We start from the raw sequence: 23,668 nt of genomic DNA on the forward strand, positions 1-23,668 counted from the left end.
ACTTCTCTGTCTCGGCACTTGGGCCGTAACATCGTCTATACCTCTGCTTGTAACCTTCGTCTTGTTATACGGTTTTTGCAGCGGCGTCTTCATCGCAGTGCTACCTGTTATCGTTGCGCAGATAACGCCGTCGGAAAATCTCGGAGGCAGAATCGGTGCTTTCTACATGGCTTCTGCGGTGGCGCAATTAGTGGGAAGTCCTATCGGAGGAGCGCTAATTCGAAGTGGGATTGGATTGGGCGAGGGCGATCAGGCACAGGGTTATCTGGGACTGATTGTGTTCTCGGTGAGTCGATACAATTTGCCTTCTTTTTCTTTGGAAAGAGCGCTTTTTCTGACCGACATTGCAGGGTACAACGCTCTTGGTCGGCGGCATTGTGATTCTGGCCAGTCGGCTGCTGCATGATACAAATCTGCGTGCAAGGTATTGATATATATCAAGCGCACGCCGAAGATAGGGTGTGGATGTCTATTGGAATAGGCAAGTGTCGTAACATCAGAGGCTTCGATTGTACAAGAACATTCAGCGCGTATGTGACCGTACATCGGCTATTCCTTGCAACTGTTATGTATCGCCATGGGGCTGAATGATTGTCTATGAAGTGACTCGAGTCCACAATGGACACCTCAAGCTTGATAAATCGAGCAGAGGGAGTTGTGTTGCGATACTGTTCAATTGTTGCCCGGGCCCGGGCTCTCCATGAACACGTGAGCTCGCGTTCCAGCAATTTCTCCTTCGGGTTAGTACACTCGCGTCACGACTTCCCTTTCCAGCCCTGGAGCGCTACTAACGCTGCACCTCGTACTTTCACGACAGCGATCGATCACTTTCCTCCGGGAGCTATGAATCACGATTCTAGCGTACCCCCTGTTTGAGTTCGCGAGAGTCACCATGGCGCCCGCCCGTCCCAAGGAGATAGATATTGCCTTCGCCAGAAACCACGGATTGCGCACCCGCGTCCATGCGGCTATCGATCATAATCCAGATTTAGGCCCGCTTTTCCGCGATGTGTTGGCGCATCTCAACAAAGAAGAGTCACAACCTCCGAGCATGTCGGCTGAAGATGAGGACGAATTTCTTGCGTCGTTGGAAGACGAAGACGAATTCATTGCAGCTACAGAAGCCGTTGAGAACGGCCAGAAGAGAGCGCACAATGATGACGGCACGATTGCGCCCAATAAACATTCAAAACTCGACGAGTCACCCTCAACTGTACTTGTGAATAGAGTTCTCAAAGAGCGCTTCGGCTTAGGTGGATTCCGTCTTAAACAGGAAGCCGCAACAACACGACTCTTGGATGGTGGGAGTGCGGCTATAGTGTTCCCGACAGGCGGAGGCAAGAGTCTTTGCTATCAGGTACGTGTCTCTAAGTTTGATCCAGACTTCCACTAACGGACATAGGTTCCGGCAGTTGCATTCAGATATAAGGATGCGGCTATTGGTTCACGAAGTCATGAGATGAGCGGCGTCACACTCGTTGTCTCACCACTCATCGCGTTGATGAAGGATCAGGTCGATGCGCTTCTTCTGCGGAAAATCAATGCGGCAGTTCTCAACTCCTCCATCACGGGGGAGCAGTTCCTGGCAACACAAGAAGATCTCAGAAACGGTAGCCTCGATTTGCTCTACTGTGCTCCAGAACGACTGAACAACGAGGGATTCGTCGCCTCGCTGAAGGCTGTTCCAGGTGGTATTCGTCTGCTCGCTGTTGATGAGGTACGTGTACGTCCAACAGTACTAGGCCGATGACTGGGAACTGCATCGCTCATCCTGGGGTAACACAGGCTACCCAAAACTTGAAGAGGCGCTGTATTCATCATAGCGTTCGCTAACGGACACGCTTTAGGCACATTGTATTTCTGAGTGGGGACACTCATTCCGTCCAGACTATCTCAAGATCGCCCGCTTCGCAAAGGAGGCCGATGTTGAGAGGGTCGCGTGCCTTACAGCTACGGCAACGCCCAAGGTTGCCCAAGATATATGCGATGCTTTCAACATTCCGAAAGAAGGTTTATTTAGGACGACTGTTTATAGACCGAACTTGAGGCTCTTGGTCAAGTCAAACCCAAAGCAGACCGACAATGCCACTAAACTGGTGAATTTTCTTCGCCAGAACCCAGGCCCAACGATTGTATACATCACCCTCCAGAAAGGTGCGGAAGACTTGGCCGAAGATCTGAAACAGCATGGATTCCTAGCCAAGGCTTTTCACGCTGGCATGAAGACCGAAGTAAAGATGCAGACCCAAGACGAGTTCTTCGCAAGCGGCAAAATGATAGTGGTAGCGACCATTGCGTTTGGCATGGGTATTGACAAACCGAACATTCGGAATGTTATCCACTTCGATATTCCAGACAGCATCGAGTCATACAGCCAACAGATTGGTCGCGGGGGCCGGGATGGACTTCCGAGCGTGTGTTTGTTCAACTTGTCCACGAAAGATTTCTATCTTCGGAACATTTTCACATACGGTGATCGGCCATCTTTAAGATCGCTGAAATTGTTGCTTAACGACATCTGCGTAGTCAACAGCAGGAGGCTGAAAGTTGGGGATACTTTCGCTATCTCAATGTACCACCAGGCCAAAGAAGTCGACATTGGACCGACGATGTTGAGCATTCTATATGCACAGCTAGAGTTGCGCTATGGTCTGATCAGAGCGGCCGGATCCAAGTATACGGAGTACAAATTCAAACCCAACGATGCCGGTCTGATCTCGAGAGACACGGACCCTGCTGCGCGCGCTATTATCAAAGGCTCCAGCAAGAAAGCAACTTGGTCGTATGTCCCAATCGAAGCGATTGAGCGGTCCTCGGGCCTTGCACGAGAGGACCTCGTTCGCAAGCTCAATGATTGGCAGAATCGCGGTGCGATCACTCTACAAGCCACAGGCGTACAGAACATGTTCCGGATAGAAAAGGCGCTTCCTTCCACCGAACAAGAGATCTGCTCTATCGTGGATGAACTTGACAAGACAATGGGAGCGCAAGAAAAGCAGAACCTGAATCGCACGAAAGCGTTGATCAACCTAGTCACCGACAAGAAGTGCTTCTCCCGCGCACTCGCAGCCTACTTTGGCGAAACTTCCAACAACATGCCCGAAGAATGTGGTCACTGCACTTGGTGCGAGACCCATCAACAGGTCAAACTACCTGACGAGCCGGCTCAGCCACCGGATCCAGCTCTCGTGAAGCGAATCCTTGAGCAAATTCCTGCCCGGGACGATCCGAGATATCTTGCGAAGATTGCTTTTGGGATCCGAAGTCCGCGGATGACGCAGGAGGGCATCTACAAGAAGAATGTCTTCGAGTCGATGAACGTTTGCGACTTTGAAGACTTGCTCCAGATTTTCACGAAGGAGTGTCACATGTAGGTCAGCTTGCGTTGCGCCCTTGAGGGGTATGGGCTTTGTGGGTGCTGGTCGGAGTTTTGGAACTGAGGCATACTATGTTGTATTCTATTGTATCAGCTCCTCACGTTCGAGTATGCGAACTAAGGGCCAATAGTACCCTTCCACCGTGATGATCACACCTTAGAGTAGGATGAGCTGACGTGTCAGTATTCCAGTGTCCATGACCTTGCGTAGCTATCCATGTGCCACCGTCTAGCTAATCATGTCCCGTGTATGCACATGCTTTCCAACCGCGCGTACAATACTACCATAGTAGCCACAAGATATATAAACACGTACAGCCGAAAGCGATACCCACAAGCGACCCTAGCAGAGAAAACACCTACAACTTCTTCGGCGGTTTGAACGGATTTGTCCCCTCCCCACACAGATAATGGGTCGTTCCTTTCTTCGTAAAGTCTCCATGCGCTGGACCAAATACCCAACCGGTCCACTCTTCGGTCGGCCGCTTGCTGCAGTGATCGTTGGCATAGAAAAGACAAATGCAACCCTCGGCCACGGTGTATGTCTTGATGTCGGCGCCGTTAGCGTGTAAGTTCCGGCAGTAGGCGTCGCCTACGAGCGTATAGGACATGGTGACGTCGGAGTTGGTCACGATGCCGCAACCTTTTGCGCCGTCGTTCTGGCGGGGGACGAGGCTGGTGGTGATATCGAAGTTGGGGAGAGCGGCAGAGAATCCGAGATTGAGAAAGAAGAGAGACAAAATCCTGAGCTTCATGTTGCCGCTAAAAGCTGTCAGTATGGGAAAAGCTGGTGCAGCTAGCGAGCCTACTTGAGTGTCGTTGAGCTATTAGGAAGAGAGTGAATTTGAGTTGGGGTTGATATATCCCCGAAGTTATAGATTTGACCACGAGTGATTCGTGCGAGTGTGTGCAGATCAAGCGGCGCCTGGACGGTTGTGCTTTTTGCAGACCGGTGGTTGTGAAATTGGAGTAAGGAGTGGCTCTGGAGCTGGAGAGTTGGGTGCAAAAAGCAGAGAGAAATTGTTGGGCTACGTGCAAAGGACACTACTACCGCAGGCAAGTGCCAACTCTGGGTGATGATGATGACCTGAGAAGGCGCGATAGACGCGGACTAACGTGCCACCTTCACCGAGTTCCAGCGCACAAGAGTCCAAACCCAAGATCATCTGGGCATCGGCACGTTTATACGGTTTTAGCTTCGGGATAAGTCCGCATGACCTAATACCTATCGTCTTCCTAATGAAGGTGGCGTGATTCTTCTTTGTGGTCGCTTGCGGCGAACACGACAGTTCTTTGTCCATGTCGGCGATGAATGGCCTGTTGCACTACCGATAAAGCTGGTGCTTTCTGCTGGACAATCCATTGTTCAGGAGATGCTGGGATAAGATGTACTTGCCAAAACAGTAGATACCCTTGCCCTAGAGGAGATGTAAAAAGACGTGTATCAAGTCGCACGCGCAACCCCTCGTGGTTACGCAATGGCCCTGCTCACGGACTTCCTGCCGCACATATGTTTAGGTTTCAAAATCCACTGAAGTGCGCCTGTAGACTCTCCTTGTTCACCTTCCCCCTCGACCCAACCACGTTTCCCATCACCTTCCCTATGCCGCCTCACTCACTCGCCAAACCGACCGCTTCACCAGCTCACGCATCTCACCATCCCGCCCAAATGATACCCCCACTTCCAAAGCCAGATCCCACCAGCCTCCTCCAAACCACGCTCGCGATCCTCATCATAATCCTCATCATGGCAATCCTATGCGTTTGTCGATGTGACAAGTAAGAAGGCCGATCTGCGTGACTGAGAGGAGAGAGGAGACTGACAAGTGCACAGGCCGCAAGGAAGGCACCGCAAAGGCGGCAAGTGGCATCGGCGCGGCGTATCTGTCATGAGCACCATTACTGAGCGGAGCGAGGGCTTGCGGTCAGGGGTACAGTCGGGGACGGTGACGCCTATAACGTCAGGACAGCAAACGCCGCTGAGCTCAGTAACGCAGACGACCTAGGGAAGAACACATCATTGAGACAGCGATGACGCCCAAACGACGAACACTGACAATGCACTCCGAAGCGAGCGTGAAGCAGCAACGGCGGACCCGATTAGCAGCGGCTTGCCGAGTCTCGAACTCGTTGACATGAGACGTCCTCAGAAAAAGTATGTTTTGAAGCACAAGGGCACGCTCAACAAGAGATTGCTTGGTATCCTAAATAACCCAAATCCGTCGCTATCATGATTGTGTCGCACGCCAATGCCGAAACGCTTACAAAGTAAAAGAGAGAAACCAGTGCCGTCCATCCCCAGATACCAAATAGGGCGAGGCGTGAGCCGCGAGCCATACAAAGCTAAGAATGCGTCTTTTGCGAAATCTTACAATCGAACCTCATGCCAACCGGACCGAAAGACAATGACATGGATAGAAAATGTGAGCACCACTAATGAAAAGGAACAAGGAGAGAGTTTGACGTGTATGTGTGTGAATGATGTGTGAGGGCACGGAATGTCGCGGGTGCTAAGTTGTGTTCAAACTTTTGGGGTTGCATCGAAAGAACACATGGATCTCGAAGTTGATGAGGTGGACGTGTATGATGAGGCTAGTGGTCCTGTTGGTGCTGCGCGGTGTGATGAGGCAGGTGTAAATATGGGTGGGCTCGCATCTGCCGCTCTCGGGACAGCGTGATGAAAATCCGGTATCAGGATGCCAGGCGGTCGTATTGTGGTATCAGATAGCTTTTCCTCTAGTGGCTTGTGTTTGGCTTCGTGTTCAAAAGTCTTGAGGGTTGAAGCTGTCTGGGCTGGGGGTAGGGCTTCTGCTCTGAGGACCAGCTGCTCGCCTCTAACACCATTCCCAATTGCGACACCTCCTTTCTCGTCCCACAACTGCTCGTTGACGCGCTGTGCTTCTGGGTGTGGAACCTTGATATTGGCCATGGTAGCTTCGAGGCTCTGTCGCACGCGCTCGTTATCAAAGCTAGGACGCTCTAGTAAGGGCTCACTGAAGCCAGAATCTTTGTGTGTAGGTCGTGAAAAGATCTCAGAAAAGCCTGTTCCGACGCGGGAAGGAGCTGCAGAAGAGGGAACAGACGAATAATAACCTAATTCGTTCTCGAGCTCAGTCAGAGCAGTGGGGTTAGGTATCTGCGCGGCACGCTCATCAGATGCGGGGAGATCAGCAAGTTGATGGATGCGATCGCTAAAGGAGGCCTTGTTCTCGATACTTCTTCTATGACTTCCATCCCTTGCCTCCGTAGCTTGCGCCGAATGCTGAGAGTCGTACGTTGGCAGCGCGGCAACGGTGGTCAAGGAGAGCGAAGTTTCATCAGAATGCTTGCTGGCGATCAATGAGTTGTCAAGCTCGCCTGGCGGTGTGGTAATGCAGACATCTTTAGGCTCTTGGATGGCGAAGTCTTGCACATCAATCTCTGCGCAGCCCCTCTGTACCAGTTTGGTGTCGCCGTCCACGTAGACCTGCTCCCATCTTGTTTCTCGGCTAGCGGGCAGACTGGCGAGTTCATTCTCGAGCTCGGAATCATCGAGTGACATGACTGAGCGTGGTGCAGGGTAAGGCGAATATTCGAAACGCCGATTTTGGCTGTCACTTCGTGGCCCATTCGGAGATCGACCGCGAGCTGCGGTGGAGCTTGGCAAAATGTAAGATCCGGATGATCCAATGTATTCCGTAGACGGCATGTTGACGTGTGAGTAAGAAGAGCGAGAATGCGAGTGGCGTGTTCGTGGAGGGATGTCGTCTAGGCCAACGGCTGTCCGGGGATCAATATACACTTTGTCACCTCTATGCGGGGAAACACTTGGTCGCGAGCTATTGGGAACAGGCGGTCTGTGTTCCGGATTTCTGTCGGGAAATCTCTGAAGGATATCTCTTGCGGCGGGTCGGTCCCGAGGCCTGTCGCTCAAGCAAGCTTCGACCATGCTCTTGAAGTACTCCGGCACAGTGCTGTGTCTGTTCAGCGACCTGGCTAATGGCCTCTCTTGTCGTTCAGGCTCGTCTTCTTGTGCTGCGAGAGCCCACAGTACCATCCCAAGTTGGAACAGATCGGATTTGACGCCAATATAGATTGAGATGCGTTGGCCGCTTTCAATCAGACGAGCGAGCTCTGGAGGTTCCCAACCAACGGGGCAGCCACGTCGATTTATATCAATAATTTTGGCGTTGTCATCATGATCGATGACGATGTTGGAGAGGGTAAAGTCACCTTGCACAAAGCTAGCTTCGTGAATCTCGGACAGGCCTTGCACGATCTGCTTGGCCCATTTCTCGCGCCGCTCCCAGCTCATTTGCTCCGAATTTTTGAAGTCATAGATCAGGTCGACAAGCGCACCTTGTTCCGCATAGCTGATAAGCAATCCCTTGATGAGCTCACTCTTTTCGTCCACAATGATGCCTTCGAACTTGATGACCGATTTGGATTCGGATAGGCTGCACAAGGCGTTGATCTCGTAAAGGAATTCTTCTACAGCATCTGGGCCAGGTATTTCCTTTTTGATGTACATTTTGTTGCCCACGGAGACTTTGTACACAAAGCCAGAAATGTGCGAGTCAAAGCAAATGGCGCGTTCTCGGAATCGCTTGCAATCGAGATGGTCTAAAGCAGATAGAGAGGGATACGGTATGATTTCATTGACGTCCTCGGTGACATGAACGTGAAGGCGTCCGTCTGCAGTCTGGAGCTTAAGATTAGTAACCGTCTCATAGAATTGTATGTCTGGCAGCGAGTCGCGGATAGATTCGTAGATCCTTGCGCTCTTATCTCGTTGATAGTGCAGACTTTTGAGGTCGGCCTCGAGCGATTCGGGCCCAAGCTCGCGGTAGTCAATCGAAACAGTGACCCTTCTCCACTTGTTCGGCTCCTCAGCGAATGTGATGAAGAATTTCTCTCGATCTGACATGTCGCGGAAGTGCATACTCAGGTTGAGTATCCATTTCGCTTCCAGCTCCTCCTGCAGCTGCAGGTCATCCACGTCTGATGTCGAGCGCAGCGATTCTCTTTCCATGTACGAATCGCCAGCGATGGACAAAGGAGGGGGCTCTTCCGTAGCCAAGTAATCTATGCTCTCCTCCAAACCGTAATCGACCTGTCGTGACCCGGCCGGAATGTTCGAGTCTGGTTCGCCGCCTATCGTGGAGTGGGGCCTGTGTTCGACTTCGCTATTGGGCGGACTGAGGACATCGGGAGCGGACATGGAGGGAGCGGCCACGGGAGGCGGCGAGAGTTGTCGTTGCAGGCCGCTCGATGCTCGTCGGTCGGCGGAAGCTGCTCGTCTTTGCTCGGGGGAGACGGGAACTTCGAGCAGCTTCTCCCTCTTCTCGCTATTCATTCTCTTGAAGGTGAGCGGCCTCGGCAGACCGGGAACGACCTTCCTGCTCGACCGTCGGTTCAGCAGCCCGCCGTGTCTTAACGTGGCCGCATGCTCTCCGCTGGAGTGTGGCCTCGCGTTGTCCTCGTCATGTACCGTCTGGGCAGCGTCCTTGGTCGGCGATGGCGGGTCCTCGTCCCTCTTCAGCCAGCTGCCTATCTTCTGAAAGCTCAATCGATCCCACACGCTCCTGTGCTCACCGACCTCGGTCCTCGCCCTCTGCCTGCTCCGGCTCCTGCTTGACTCGCCATTGTCGGCGGCGAGGAAGTTGGGCATGTTGGCAACGGGCGGTCACACAGGCGCGGAATGTACTAGTCTGGGGGCTTTGTCCTCGCCGCTCGCTGCCCCCCAGCCCTCGCGTTCGGCGTGCGAGGAATTGGGGCGGGAAAAGCAATCGTCGACGGCGCGGGCGCGTGTCGGAGGGGGCTGTTCCTGGATTTGAAAGACGGCGCTATCGGGGCGCGGGACGCATGCCGTGGACTCGACGTGTGCAACGGTGGCTCTGGCTTCTTGCATCCATGAGATGTCGTTCACAGCGGAGCGGCTACCAACATGGGCGGTTCCTGCTGCTCCTGCACCGCTCTTCGGGCGCGGATTTGTGGGCACGGTCGATGCGCGGTGCGGCCGGGGCTTGGATGAGTCGGTAAACAGGCAGGCTTGTCTACCCAACGATATTGCTTGGGCGTCAACCGAGACCAAGCACACGGGGGCTGGCGCCTGGCGTGCACTTGCAAAACCCACCAGCCGGTAGGGAGGGCGCGGAGTGAGGCTCGGGGAGGGCTGGAGTGGGAGCACGGCGGCGGACTCGACAGTGCAGCGTGAACGAAGTCGTGCGTGCAGAGGTCGGAGAATGGCTGTGATTGGGCGTCCGAGGCAGGCAGAGTGCCAGAGTGCCCAAGCGACGAAGCGACTTGTGCGCCGGGAGCCCAACCGTCGAAAGGAGGCTGACGGCGCAGAGCGTTGCACAGAGCGCTTTGCGAGTAGGGGCAGCTTGCGCCGAGTCACCGTGGCAGAGGCGCAGAGGCCGCCAGCGCATGGCTGCCACTTGCGGTGAGCAGTCGGTCGGTCTTGGCCTCGGGGTCAGCTCCATCGTCTCCTGGTCCTGCAACCCCTTCTGCTTTGGGTCGAGGGTTTGATCCCATCACCGACTTGGAGCGCTGCGTTGCGAATGGTTCCAGCCATCACCAACTTGGGCGCTGCGTTGCGAATGGTTCCAGCCATCACCAACTTGGGCGCTGCGTTGCGAATGGTTCCAGCCATCACCAACTTGGGCGCTGCGTTGCGATCACCGCTTCGTGGCCTTCCCCAGCCTCTTCATCCACCCTGTGGAGAGTGAAGGAGCGCCTCCCTGATTCCCACACCAACACAAGCACCACCCAGCCACGGCAGCACACCACTGGCCCCTCAGGTTCGCATCCAGAACATCTGCGTCATGCGTCGCTGACACGTAGCTATCGTTCATGCACTGCCTTTGGCGCTCCAGCAAATGGGCATTGTCTGGCTTCAGCACTCCCTCAACATCGTCGTGTCATCCAATCAGCCCTCCGCGTCCCCGTAGACGCCAGTTCCGTTGTACTGCATGGGCGGGCCCCTCCAGAAGACGGCAAAAGCAACCCATCTCGCTCCTTCCCAGACCGTCATCGACCGCGTCTCCATCACCACGTTCGGTACTTGCATGGTGGCTGCATGCGAGCCCCTCACTCAGCCTTGTCCTTGCATCATTCCACCCAACGTGCGCTTCTCCTCGGTTGACCGACGCAATGTTGACCAATTGGATTCGAAGTGACACGAACCCTCCAACGACAACTGCCATATCTGCACGAGATGATTCCCGTTGACGCTCTTTTACTTCTCGCAACGTCCCGCTGTCACCGAGGGTCCTGTCGCGCAACCATCCGCTTACTTGCGTCAACATACACCATCTACACACGCTTTGACCTGCTGACACTTTTTTTCCGTGTGTGCATCATCATCTATTATAACAAACTACGACTGTTTCTTTCACCGACTACGCTGCAAAGCCTTCGTCTAACTACCTGATGATAGCCAGTGACGTGCACATCACTCACTTTCTCATGCTCACCCCATCAAGCCCTCCTCACACTCTCGCACCGGAAGTGCTTCCGACCCTTCTCATCCGTCGCCATGCTCTCCGCCCCCTTCCCGTTGAATGCCACCGCTCTCGCATCGCCGCTCGGAAGAATGATCTCCAACTCCTTCCACGCCGGATCATACCCTTCTTGCAGCTGCTCGCTAAACGTCACATACACTGTGTCCTCCTCACTGGTATACTTGACCGCGAAGATTGAAATCCTCACAGGCGGTGGTGACACGCCATCGTCTTCGAACCACCTATTCGCAAACTCCTTACCATGCGATGATCCCTTCGGCGGGAAAATTTCCACAGCCCGGTAGTCATCTTCAGGCAACTTCGCAAAGTTTTCCTTGTCTCCAGGAGAACGGACCTGTACTGGCTTACCAACTGGGATTGCACTACCCACTCTTGCAAGCACCGGTATGCCTTCATCCTGCCATTTCGCCGGCACTTCGATCCACTGCCCTGCATCGTAGAATTTCTGGCTGGCATTGACGTCGAGGAACTGCAAATCCGGGCTCGCAGGGTCTTTGGGAAGATACACCTTTCCAACATCCTGCTTCGGCTCAAACACGCCGCCCACAAGCAGCGCGTCACCGAGCCAGTATTGCGTCTCGCCATCCGTGAGGAGCTTGCTCTGCCAGACTTCTGGGTCTTGCTCGAAGCCCCAGCCGGTCCAGCGCTGGGGTGGTGCGGCAGTGGTGTGAGATTCGAGCGCGAGGGAGTACAGGTAGGGGATGAGTTCGTATCTTCGCTTTATGATGTCACGGACGAGTGATGTCGTCTCCTCGTACATCCAGGGCTCGATGACATCTCCGACCGAGTTATTCTCTGGCGATGTCTTGAAACAGTTGATGGCGAAACGCGACGAGTAAATGCCTTGTTGGCACCACCGGACGAGGAGTTCAGGGCTAGGTTGCGGACCCTCGAAGCCGCCGATGTCGTGGCCGTAGCACTAAGAGCACGGTCAGTAGGTTTTACGGGGAAGAAACGCAGCGTGCCGCTGACCTGCATCAAGCATATTCCTGCAGTGAGCGACAGCGCATTTGCACCTCTCATCCCGTCCCAGCTCGTCGTATTGTCGCCACTCCACGAACTAGCACAATACCTCAGGGTCCCTGCTGTCGCGCTCCTTGTCAAAACGAACGGTCTCTCGTTAGGATACACCTCCACACACGCATCATGTGAGCTCTTCCCCATCAATTCTGTATTCAGCGCGCGTCCCCAAAAGCCAACATCCTTCCCATAGTCCTGGCCATCTTGTTGCTTCAAGTTCGGTTCAGTAAGCGCACATTGCCACTTGTCGTGCGGAATAATGTACTCATTGTTATCATTCCACATGCAATCGATACCAAGTTTTCGGAGCTCTCGAACGCCTTCATACCACCAGCGGTATCCCGCCTCAGAAGTAAAGTCAATATGGCCGCCGACGCCAGATTCGCCGCCGCCTGCGCTCCAGAGACGTGCCTCGGCCGATGCCATAGTCAACGAGTCTGTGAAAAGCGCGCCTTCCTTCTTCAATTTCTCGTATTCTGGGTGGTTCTCCAGCACGTAAGGCTTGATGTTGGCGATCAGCCGAATGCCTGCTTTGTGATATGCGTCAACGAAGCCCTTGGGATCCGGAAACCGGTGGTAGTTCCAAGTGAAGACGTTGCGCGTCTTTGGCTCCGTTTCCGCAACCGTGTAACCTGAGGACATCTGGAATCCTGAACAGGGGATATCGTGCTTCTTTAGTTTGCTGGCGAAGTCCATGAGGGCATCACAGGCGCGTGGCTCGTCCAACATGGAGTACTTCATCCCTCCGGCGAGGTACCCAAACGCCCATCTTGGGACGAGAAGCGGGTAGCCGACGAGGTCGGCGTAGATGGTTACGATGTCCTTCAACGTTTTCCCAGTGATTATGTACTGTTCCAAGCCACCGTATTCCTGGCGATACACCTTGAAGCGTCCCCACATGCCATCCATCTCGGAACCGACTGAGTAGTAACCCCGCGCGTGTGACGTAGAGAAGATTGCTACGCATCCACTAGGTGTTGCGTTTATCAGGAGCGGGATATGTTTGTACATGGGATCGGTGCGATGGACATCGTATCCAAAGCTGTCTGTTGCCGAGAGCACGAAGTGTCGGTTGGAGAGGTCCATTGGCGCTGGCTTCTCGCCCAGTCCTAGATGGAGCGTTTTGGAGTTGTAGCGTGTATAATGAGCAATTCCTGGTCCGTCGGCTACGTAGGAGCGATTGGGCAGGTCTGTGTAAATTGGGGCTTTCTGGTTTGGGAGTGTGATTGAGACTAAAGGAGGCCCACTGCTCCAGTCGACCTTGGCTGTAATATTCTCCACTTGAAGAGTGCTCACATTATCTGTATGCGAAGTTGTGACTCTTTCATCGTCTAGTTTGCGACTTGGTACCGGTGCCGCGCGATGAGGTGGAAGGCGGTGGTCTTTAGAAGTGAAGCTCGTTCGGAACAGCCCTGGCCGAAGTGCTTCAAACGTGAAGTTGAACGCTGTTCCATTCTTCATGGATTGGAGAGACACGCTTGGAGTACCATCCTCTTTCGATACGCGCTGGAAGCCTGTGGGGACGACCTCGAGCTGCACCATTGTGAACTGCGCACGAGTCAGTGAAGACAACAATCCTTCACTCAATAGAGCACTCACCGAGGATCTGATGTCTAATCAATGACTCAGTTCTCGAATAAGCTGACGCAGTGATTCCCGAACGGCCAATTCTTAGGTATTTATGTCGTGGTGCATCTTCCGAGGCGCATCGGTAACTTCGGCCGCGCCCTCCACAAGCGGATCGTCGTTGCGCTTGGGGTCCCCGGATTCGTCCCATGGGGCATAAAGGCTGAGTCGCCTCCTTCGGCCGAAACCATCACCAATCAGGGATGTCTCCGTACAGGCTCCCCATGTAGTCTTCCATACATATAAGTCGTTACCGTTCCAACGGTTTTCTGGTCCACCGCTGTTGCACGCAGCTCCAATTTTCGTTGCAAAGCATTCATCATGTCGAAGGACGACGCGCCTGCACCCGCGACTTTGGGGGAGATCGGCAAAAATGAGGATGTCAACACACATGAGGAATACCACAAGCCAGACCCAATCACCAAAGGCATGGACAAAGCAGCCGAACTGTTGGCCTCGAATGAGCGCATCATTGTAACGCCCGAGGAGAACAAACGCGTCCTGCGGAAAATTGACCTTGTCTTGCTTCCCATATTGCTCTCTGTATACTTCCTCCAGAGTCTGGACAAGACGACACTCTCATACGCCTCCGTCTTTGGACTCATCGAAGATGCGAACCTCGATCCAGACTCCGATCAGTTCTCATGGCTTGGCTCGATCGTGTATATCGCCCAGATGGTGATGCAGCCTCTGGTGGCCCTGCTGCTGGTCAAGCTGCCGATCGGAAAGTTCCTCGGAGTCATGGTGTTTACCTGGGGAGCTATCCTCTGCGGTATGGCTGGTGCGAAGAATTTCGGTGGGCTCATGGGGACTCGGTTCTTGTTAGGTGCTTTCGAGGCTGCGGTTGGTAAGTGTTTATTTCGGTCTCCTGAAGACAATGCAGACTGACCTTGTACAGCCCCGGCGTTCATCGCAATTGTACAGATGTGGTACAAGCGCTCCGAGCAAACCAATCGCAACGCCGCCTGGTACGCAATGCTTGGAATCGTCAACATATTGGGCAGCCTTCTATCCTATGGCCTGGGTCATATCAAGTCCGACTTGCTGCACTCGTACCAGATCATCTTCCTCTTCTGCGGTCTGCTCACCGTCGTCGTTTCCGTCTTCGTATATATCTTCACGCCAGATTCACCCATGGAAGCCAAATTCCTCAAGGGTAGTGACAAACTGATCGCGGTTGAGCGGTTGCGTATGAACCAGATGGGTGTCGCGTCCAGGGTCTGGAAGTGGGACCATGTCCTCGAAGCATTCATCGACCCGAAGACGTGGCTGTGGTTCCTCATGCTTACTGCTGTCTCTATTCCCAGCGGTGGCATCACAACCTTCGGTCCTCTTATCATCCAGTCGTTCGGCTTCGGGAAGTTCGCAACCATCCTCTTCAACATGCCCTTTGGTGCTGTCCAGATCATCGCCACTATCGGCGGCGCTTGGCTCGCTACCTGGCTGAAGAAGAAGTCGCCCGTCCTCATTCTGCTCTGCATCCCACCTATTGTCGGTATCGTTGTGCTGATGGTCGTCGGCCGTGAGAAACAGCACCGTGGCGTACTGCTCTTCGGATACTATATGACTTCGTTCTACCCAGGCATCTCTCCGCTCATCTATTCGTGGTCTGGACAAAACACCGGAGGCGACACCAAGCGCAAGGTGACGACCAGTCAGTATTGCCCGGGTACGAAGTCGATATGTCTTGGACATAAACACTTGGTACTATCCCCACTTTTCTAACTTGACTGACTTCGTACCTGCGCGTCTAGGCATCCTGTTCGTCGGAGCCAGCGCTGGCAATATCATCGGTCCACACCTGTTCAAGCCTTCAGAAAAGCCTTACTACAGGCGAGGTCTCCGCGCTAACCTCGGTCTATTCATCGCTATCATTGTCTTTGTCGTGCTGGCTGTGGTGTGGATCACGATGCTGAATCGCAAGCACGCCGCTGAGCGAGAGCGTCTTGGAAAGTCGGCAAAGGTCATCGATCTGAGCATGGAGACAAGCGAACAGCTGGAGGGTGAGGAAGCGGTGAGCGCGAGCCAAGGAGGTGTCGGTGATAAGGCATTCGATGACATAACTGATATCAAGAACGGTAAGCACCCGTCGGTCGTGATTGCCACCGGCTTGCTGACTTGTTGCAGAGGACTTTATCTATCTGTACTGAGGAAGGAGCATCCGGGGGAAGCAGTTAATGACATGCAATCACCTCAAGTGCTCATTCGCATAGCAATACATATCGTCTTTGCTTCGCATCCGTTAGATCCAGTGCCACACTCCACATGTGAAGTCACGAATGTAGTTGAACAGTTCAATGTTGCTGTCTGGTGATGATTGAAATCTTGCACGAAACCCTGTAGGAGGTCATGGCATGGCGCTGCCTCCCCAACGGCAACCTCGATCGATCAACAGATGCAACGAAACAGCTACTGCAGACGCCCAAGACCAGTCTCGCACCATTGTTGCTGAGGCGACACGGCACGACTTCTTGGCCCGAAATCGCAGCCTTGGAATCGTAAGACGGTCGCACGGCACGTGGTCTAGGTCCTTCCCCGCGTTCTGCCCTCCGCACATAAAGACCGGGGCAGGCCCACCTCGCACGAAAATCCCGACAGACATGTCGACCCCAATTTCTTCAGAGCGCCCACGCAAGCGGCGCGCCATCAATGCGTGCATCCTCTGCCGCAAATCAAAGGTGGGCCGCGAGTCATGTCCTGTGGGGGTGCCCTGGTCTGCCACCGCATGCTGACTCGAAATTGTATAGGTGAGGTGCGATGGTGGTAGACCCTGTCAGCGCTGCACAAGAAACGACGCCGAGTGCCGATACTTTGATACTGTCAAGGATGTAAATGAGCTGCGTATCGAGAGGCTGGAGGCCGAGGTGGACGACTTGAAGGCTGCATTGCACATTGTGCACATGTCGGAACACTCTACCAATAGCATCGCAACATTACCTCAACGGTCGCCATCTACCACAATTCCTACCGCTCTTGAAGGTGGATTGCATGCGTCTCCTCACCATCGTCGCTCCATCACTGGTTCTACGAGCGAGCTGCATTGGAAACAGCCCAGTATGAACACCAATGCCATGGAAGCGGGCCTGGTAACATGGGCACAGGCAACGTTTTGGTTCCAAAGGTGAGCAGGCTCGGAGCAAAGTTCTGTTTGCAAATAAAACAGCTAAGCGTAACTCAGCTTCTTCAACGGTAGTGTACGAGGTGGCTGCTCGGAGTAAGGTCTCGCTGACTCGGGTAGAACTATCTGATACCCATATTCTGCACAGCGACTGATACGTTGGATTCTGTTATATCACGGAGTCCTTTCCTTTTCGACTGCATCATCAGCGTTGGCTGTCGAGCTGAAGGGGGGCGCAATTCACCGACTTATCACCGCCTCCAAGCTCGGCTTCGAGAGCACTTGACTGATGTTCTAGTCACCACACAAACACCATCCCTAGAGATGATCCAGGCAATCACAGTCATGGCTGGCTACACCGAGAATGGGATGCTATTAGTCGCCTTAGCATTGAGATTTGCCATGCAACTACGGCTGGAAGACACTGTTGAGCAGCTAATGGTCAAGCTCTCAACACGGTCGGCTCCAATAAGCGAAGAGGAAAACTATCTTTACAGACTTGCAAGAGTATGGCACGGTGTGTGCAACTTGGAACTCTTCTTCTCTCTAGACGGAGGCAAGATGCCAGCAACGGTCCTCCGCACCACATCGCGGCGAATCCGGGCCTTGGTCAACCACCCCTCAAGAACTTCGCCCGACATTCGTCTCCTCTCGCAACTAGAACTCAACATTCTGCGCTCCAATGCGTACGTGAACATTGCGCGCCACTCTCAAGATCTAGATGAATCGTCTTTACGCTCCACCGTCCGAGATACCGCCATTGAGCTCTCACTATGGCTCGAGGAATGGAGTACCATCATCTGCTCCGACACCGCTGCCCCAGATCGCCCACGCGCCATGACCAACCTCCATATTCAGTACGAATGGGCACTCATCACACTATATCTGAAAGCACTATCCATTTTCGGGGACCTACTCATGACGGATTTCCAACGCGAGATGGTGCGCTCCGCAAAAGAGGCCGCAGTAAGACATCTCCAGCACCTCCTCGAAACCCCAACAACACCGTCATCGCCCAACTCGTTGTCACCCAGCCAACCCCCCTCGCCCACATACCTATCGACGTTCAAGTGGGCTATCGACTTTGTATGGGCAAAATGTGCTTTCTCTGTCCTCCTCGTGCTCAAATTATCATTACTTCTTCGCGATCCACTACCCTCCATCATTCTGCTTCTACGGGACGCACACCAGGTCCTGGAAGAGCTACACAAGATCACCGTTGGACACATTGCATATTTCCAGATCCTCCAGACGAGCGTGGAGAAATGCGAAGGTGCCTTGAAGGAGCATATGGCAAGGCTGGAGCAGGCCAGCGGAGTGGAAGGAGTAGAGATCGGCGGCAGAGGAGACGCAGAAGATGATTTCCAGGAGTATGCACCAAGCGAATTTGTCTTCGAGTGGGACTTTCCGGGGCTGAACCTAAGGCATGTGCCGCTTGGGTGGTACGCAATGTCGGGGTACAGAGTAGGCGTTCATGCTGGGCGATTGTCTAAAACTCTAGGCCTTACACCTCTAAGTCCGAGATCTTCAGACATTGGTAGCTGGCTAGAACACCTACTTCACCCACTTCCCTGATTTGTGAACATCACACTGACTTCGTACCCCCACCTTTAGGCAAGATTTGTTTGTCGATTTGGACTCGGTGCTGTGATAAGACCTGGGGCATGCGACGCCGGCAGTGCTCCGCTATGCTAATGTTTGCCTACTACAAATGCGGGCAAAGTGGTACGACAAGTGTCTCTGTCAGAAACGGTCAGTTGTAGAAAAGTTACCAAGGTGTCATGGTCAGCTTACATTGTGCAGGTGGATCAACATACACCCACCCGGAAACGTATGGATACTTTGTACGCACCGTTTCTCGTAAATCCGGTGCGCCGTCCTCGATATGCTCCTTCAGTTTGGTCGTGTTGAAGCATACATGCACATGATTTCCGTCCTTAAAGACTTAAGTTAAGGCAAAGTAGCCTAACAATTGTCTGCGTGTCCTGTAGCAAGACCACCGACAGTCCCTACAATTCACACCACCTCCACAACTTGAGAGACACCACAGAACCGAGTCGACACGACAGCCGATCTCCTTACACAATGTTCGAATACGCCCAAACCACAACACCACGAACCTCATCCAAAACTTCTCACCATAACCTGCGACCTCCCGTACGCTCTCTGCTACTTTTTCTACCTGATGCGAACCTACGCCGACAGCTTCTGCGCCGGCACTCCGCTCTACATGGGCACTACCATGGCATCCACGCTGCAGTACACGATGGTCATGATGACGACTTCCGGGGCTACTAGGATGGCGAGGTTCGAGAGGTGGGGGTTTATGGTATAGTTTGCTATAGATGTAGTATATGTTGGTGTCGCGACTAATAGTGCGTACCCAAGGAAGGTATAGGGGAGTATGGTGGGTTTACTGGTTGGGCACAGTGATGGGGATAGGCGCACTGCAAAGGCTGGATACGGCGTGGCCAGATGGAAGGGAGCAGGTTACGGCGTATTGGACAGGAATTGTGCTATAAGTGCCAATCAGCTGGGAGTTGCTGATCCTGCTCGTCCAGCGGAGAGATACAAAGGGACGAAGTCTGGGGATGTGGTAAGTGGACAGGAGACGAGATGTGTATGATGTTGCTGATAGGAAAAAGCATCATGAGATACCTCGGTTGCTACACCGCGTATGGAGCGTTTAATCTGGCTGTACGTGAATGCGCCGCAGGATCGGGCGCATATAAATAGTGCTTGGGGTCGATTCATCGTGTTGTTGCGCTCTTTCCGGAGAACTCTCATCGTACGTCTGGGTGCACAGACATCGGGGATGAGGAGGAACGTCGAGGGTACCGGAACAGCGAACGGGTAGACGACAAGCTCGTAGCTGGTAGGGCCCTGATGTGAATGATAAGATCCCGAGATTATTGTTTGTCTTCATAAGCAATCATTCGATCTTTTCGGTGAGACTTCAATACCGCCAAATTGCGTCCGCCATCTTGACCACCTGTGTCATCTCCTTCACGTCATGCACACGCACAACATCAGCACCGCCCTGTACCGCAGCCGTAACCGCAGAAGCGGTTCCCCATATCCTTTCCTTCGCCTCTTTCACCCCCGTAATGCTCCCTACGAACTTCTTCCTACTCGCTCCTATTAGCCAAGGGAACCCTTCTAGTCCTGGCCATCTCCTGAGCTTATCGAGTCCTCTAAGCAACTCTAAATTCTGCTCCTGATTTTTCGCAAAACCGATACCAGGATCCAAAATGATGCGCCACCGCCGTATGCCCGCCTCCTCCGCAGCCCTTACACGCTCGAGAAGATCGACTGCTACACCTGTGATGACGCCGTCGGGGTAGGTGGTGAATCTGTTCATTGTCTCGGGTGTGCCGCGCATATGCATGAGGCAGATCGTGACGCCTAGTCGTGCAACCGTGGATAGCATATTATCATCTAGTAATCCGGCAGAAACATCGTTCACGATGTGTGCGCCTGCCTTGATGGCGGCTTCGGCGACATCGGCACGGTAGGTGTCTACACTGATGGCCACATGATTGGCCTCGGGGGTGTTTTTAATGGCCTCGATAGCTGGTAGTACCCTCTGGAGCTCTTCGTTAGAAGAAACTTGGGGCGCGCCAGGTCGTGTGGATTGCCCTCCCAGATCAAGGATCGTGGCTCCATTGGCTATATGAGAGCGAATGGCGTCACCGAGTTGCGAAGAGGACATGTTGAAATGTTTGCCGCCATCCGAGAAGGAGTCTGGTGTGACATTGAGAATGGACATGACGCGTGTTTTGCGTTGAGCATGCTGCGAAGCGATATGTGCAACATTTGGAGCCAAAGGTGTTAGAGGAGAGAGAGGATCGGGAGACTTGGGTAGGTGGGAAAGCTGGTATTGGAACGAGCCCGCCGGGAGATCGACGTGTGGGGGAAGGCCGTGGTGAGGTATTAATCTAGACCACGGTCAGTATTGTTGAAACGCAAGCTGATCCAGGCAAGAGGTATGCATACTCGCATAACGGCCGCAGAACAAAGTCGCGCTCCAGCATAAGTTTGTGGGGTATCTGCAGCCTGTCGTTCATGAAGGTTTCGTTGCCATAGAGCACAATGTCCAAATCAATGTTCCGCGGTCCTTTGTCGACGACTTTCACTCTACCCATCTTGTTTTCTATCCCCTGTAGCTCATCTAGAAGCTCGATGGGGGATAACGAGGTTTCAACCTGCATATGTCAAACGCTCGTCCTAACACGTGCATAGCATTGGAAGAACGGATAATCACCTCGCAAACGCCGTTGACGAACTTGTCCTGATCCAAAACATACATGGCCTTGGTCTCCCACAGACTGCTCGTCCGTAGAACCCTGATTTTTCCGGTCTGGTCCATCTCGTTACATGCTTGCTCGATCATGGCCACACGATCGCCTAGGTTGCTTCCCAGGGCAACATAAGCACATTGCTTCATCTTAACAGACTTGTGGTTGAAACGAGCCGGAGGCAAGCCGGGACGTTGAAAGTCGGATTTTTGGCATGGACTTCGCAAGGGTTTTACGACACAGCTTTGTACAATGGCCTTCCTGATCGGTTCTCTTGCAGCAGAAATGCCCCGTCCATTGGTGAAAAGTCTTCTGCGGCTAGCCTCTTCAGCACACCCAGGAAATGCTTTCAGAACACCCGATGGCGAGACGCGATGTCTGCTTGTGCAAACGAAAGACATTGGGCTGAAGATGCTTCCGAAAGCGAATACAATGTCCGCCCGGGACAGCATCGGACCCCGAACGGATGGTGCGAGGAATTGCCGCGGCGGCGGTTCGAACGGCATTAGCGTCGATTTTCGTTCCCCCATGCACGGGGCGCTTCCCCAGACTCGTGACAATGCGGGCCATTCGCGGTAAACCCAATACGTTCTGTGCCGAGGTACGCGGCATGTTGCGCAGGATCCACGACAAATACCCTTCGACTCCTCCCCACAACGCCGGCTGTCCTCTCTCTCCTCCACATTCTACGTCCTCCTTCTTTGGTTATCCCATTAGATCTTCGTAACCCAGGAGTATAGCATCAACACAGTCGCAGCCATGGCATCCTCTCGTACGCCGACTCGTCGAGCCCACTTCACATGTCTCAGCTGACAATGCGCAGAGAAAATCCGCACGAAGCTCACCGACCTGCTGAAGATCCAGCACCCCGTGCTGCTCGCCGGCATGAATGTAGCAGCGGGTCCGAAGCTCGCTGCCGCCGTGACGAACGCCGGAGGTCTTGGTGTGCTTGGTGGCATTGGTTACACCCCGGACATGCTCCGCGAGCAGATCGCCGAGCTCAAGAGCTTCCTCAACGACAAGAACGCACCGTTCGGTGTTGACCTGCTTCTTCCTCAAGTCGGCGGCAGCGCGCGAAAGACAAAGTACGTGCCGACGGAGAGCGACACTACGTGGCAATAAGACTAACGAAGTGGACAGCTACGACTACACCAAGGGCAAGCTCAACGAGCTCGTCGACATAATAATCGACAGCGGCGCCAAACTTTTCGTCTGCGCCGTCGGCGTCCCACCCCAAGCTGTCGTCGAGAAACTTCACAAGAACGGCATCCTCTACATGAACATGATCGGCCATCCTAAGCACGTACAGAAGTGCCTCGACCTCGGCGTCGACATCATCTGTGCCCAGGGTGGCGAGGGTGGTGGACACACCGGCGACGTCCCAACATCTGTCTTCATCCCGGCTGTCGTCGATATGGTCAAAGGACATAAGTCGCCCATGTCCGGCGCCGAGGTCATGGTCGTCGCCGCAGGTGGTTTGTTCAACGGAAAGTCGCTTGCTGCTATGCTCACCTTTGGTGCGAGCGGTGTGTGGGTTGGAACGCGGTTCATTCTCTCTGAAGAGGCCGGTGCACCCAAGGCGCACCAGGAAGCCGTACGCACTTCCGGCTTCGACGACAACGTCCGAACCATTATATTCACAGGTCGACCGCTGCGCGTACGCAACAACTCTTACATCCAGAATTGGGAGGAGAACAGGCAGGCGGAGATCAAGGAGTTGACGGCCAAGGGTGTTATCCCTGTGGAGCATGATCTTGAGAAGCTGGGCGACGATTTGGACGATGATACCATGGACAACGCGCGGCCGTTCCTGATGGGTAAGGTCGCTGCGGTCGTCAACGAGAAGAAAACTGCAAGGGAAATCGTGGATGAGTTCGTCAATGACGCGGTCAAGTGGCTGGCGCAGGCGAACTCATTGGTGGTGTCGAAGGCGAAGCTGTAGGTGCGAAGATTTAGTTCTGCTTATACATATTTGCTAGCCGACGTCAAGCGACGAATCGCCGATTGATATACTACTCGTTTATTCTCTTGTCACGCTTCTGCTCGTCCTCCGCTCAAGGCCTCCTCACAACCCAACATGGGAAACCATCAGCTGCATGCGTCGACCCCGCCTCCAGTCTGATACGCCCTCTTGTCCGCCAAGTCCTTTACCTCCCCCTCCCTCTTATTCTTCGCATCCCATTCCGCATAAGCATCCCTAACATCAAATTTCCTTGCCACCAGTACAAGCGTAACCCTCACGTCAAGCATGACTAAGGTCTGTCTGGGACAATTCCTCGTCCCGTACTCGAAAGGCCACCATGCGCGCTTCGTCCGTGGGTAACGTTCATGCTCAGAGCCGACCATCCAGCGCTCAGGAAGGAAAGCATCCAGCCGAGTCCAGTACTTGGGATTGCGATGGATGCAGTTGTGAAGGACATTGAGACCGATGGCTTAGGTAGGGTAACGTGTGCCATATGCGTCAGTGCAGTATGCTCCTGGTTCTCCGCCGCGTAGGGCTGCTGCGGGTGGGAATAGGCGGAGTGTTCCTTTGATTACAGCTGTCGTGAAGGGGAGTTGGTTGAAAAGGCTTGGTTTTGCGTGGAGGAGGGCTGGAGAGGCGGTGATGTCGGAGCCGGAGACTTTGGTGTGCTCTTCGCGGATCTGGGAGAGCGCCTCTGGGTGCTTGGATAAAGAGTATAAGCTGTAGACAATGGTTAAGGCGGTGGAGTCGTGCCCGACAAAC

At 53.7% G+C, this 23,668-nt stretch overlaps 6 protein-coding genes across 6 annotated transcripts; 3 read left to right on the top strand and 3 right to left on the bottom strand.

Annotated features, from left to right (window-relative positions):
• Positions 1-5,897: 5,897 nt before the first annotated feature.
• Positions 5,898-9,026, bottom strand: N0V89_000730 (uncharacterized protein; the record flags this gene model as incomplete). The annotated part of the gene is made up of 1 exon (XM_056209550.1): positions 5,898-9,026. One exon carries the CDS (start codon positions 9,024-9,026, stop codon positions 5,898-5,900), a length of 3,129 nt encoding a protein of 1,042 aa, XP_056076372.1.
• A 1,811-nt stretch (positions 9,027-10,837) lies between these two features.
• N0V89_000731 (uncharacterized protein) lies at positions 10,838-13,443 on the bottom strand (the record flags this gene model as incomplete). Its single annotated transcript, XM_056209551.1, has 2 exons — positions 10,838-11,800; positions 11,854-13,443. The coding sequence occupies 2 exons, from the start codon at positions 13,441-13,443 to the stop codon at positions 10,838-10,840; spliced, it is 2,553 nt and encodes an 850-aa protein (XP_056076373.1).
• A 405-nt stretch (positions 13,444-13,848) lies between these two features.
• N0V89_000732 (uncharacterized protein) lies at positions 13,849-15,677 on the top strand (the record flags this gene model as incomplete). The annotated part of the gene is made up of 4 exons (XM_056209552.1): positions 13,849-14,374; positions 14,426-15,181; positions 15,282-15,605; positions 15,655-15,677. 4 exons carry the CDS (start codon positions 13,849-13,851, stop codon positions 15,675-15,677), a joined length of 1,629 nt encoding a protein of 542 aa, XP_056076374.1.
• Positions 15,678-16,969: 1,292 nt separating this feature from the next.
• On the top strand, positions 16,970-18,296 carry N0V89_000733 (uncharacterized protein; the record flags this gene model as incomplete). The annotated part of the gene is made up of 2 exons (XM_056209553.1): positions 16,970-18,087; positions 18,260-18,296. 2 exons carry the CDS (start codon positions 16,970-16,972, stop codon positions 18,294-18,296), a joined length of 1,155 nt encoding a protein of 384 aa, XP_056076375.1.
• A 1,305-nt stretch (positions 18,297-19,601) lies between these two features.
• On the bottom strand, positions 19,602-21,092 carry FOL1 (trifunctional dihydropteroate synthetase; the record flags this gene model as incomplete). The annotated part of the gene is made up of 3 exons (XM_056209554.1): positions 19,602-20,583; positions 20,642-20,850; positions 20,910-21,092. 3 exons carry the CDS (start codon positions 21,090-21,092, stop codon positions 19,602-19,604), a joined length of 1,374 nt encoding a protein of 457 aa, XP_056076376.1.
• Positions 21,093-21,702: 610 nt separating this feature from the next.
• N0V89_000735 (uncharacterized protein) lies at positions 21,703-22,885 on the top strand (the record flags this gene model as incomplete). The annotated part of the gene is made up of 3 exons (XM_056209555.1): positions 21,703-21,715; positions 21,767-22,028; positions 22,084-22,885. The coding sequence occupies 3 exons, from the start codon at positions 21,703-21,705 to the stop codon at positions 22,883-22,885; spliced, it is 1,077 nt and encodes a 358-aa protein (XP_056076377.1).
• Positions 22,886-23,668: the final 783 nt, after the last annotated feature.

This window comes from Didymosphaeria variabile (assembly GCF_027946475.1).
Source record: "Didymosphaeria variabile strain IMI 356815 chromosome Unknown scaffold_1, whole genome shotgun sequence".
NCBI classification, from domain to species: domain Eukaryota; kingdom Fungi; phylum Ascomycota; class Dothideomycetes; order Pleosporales; family Didymosphaeriaceae; genus Didymosphaeria; species Didymosphaeria variabile.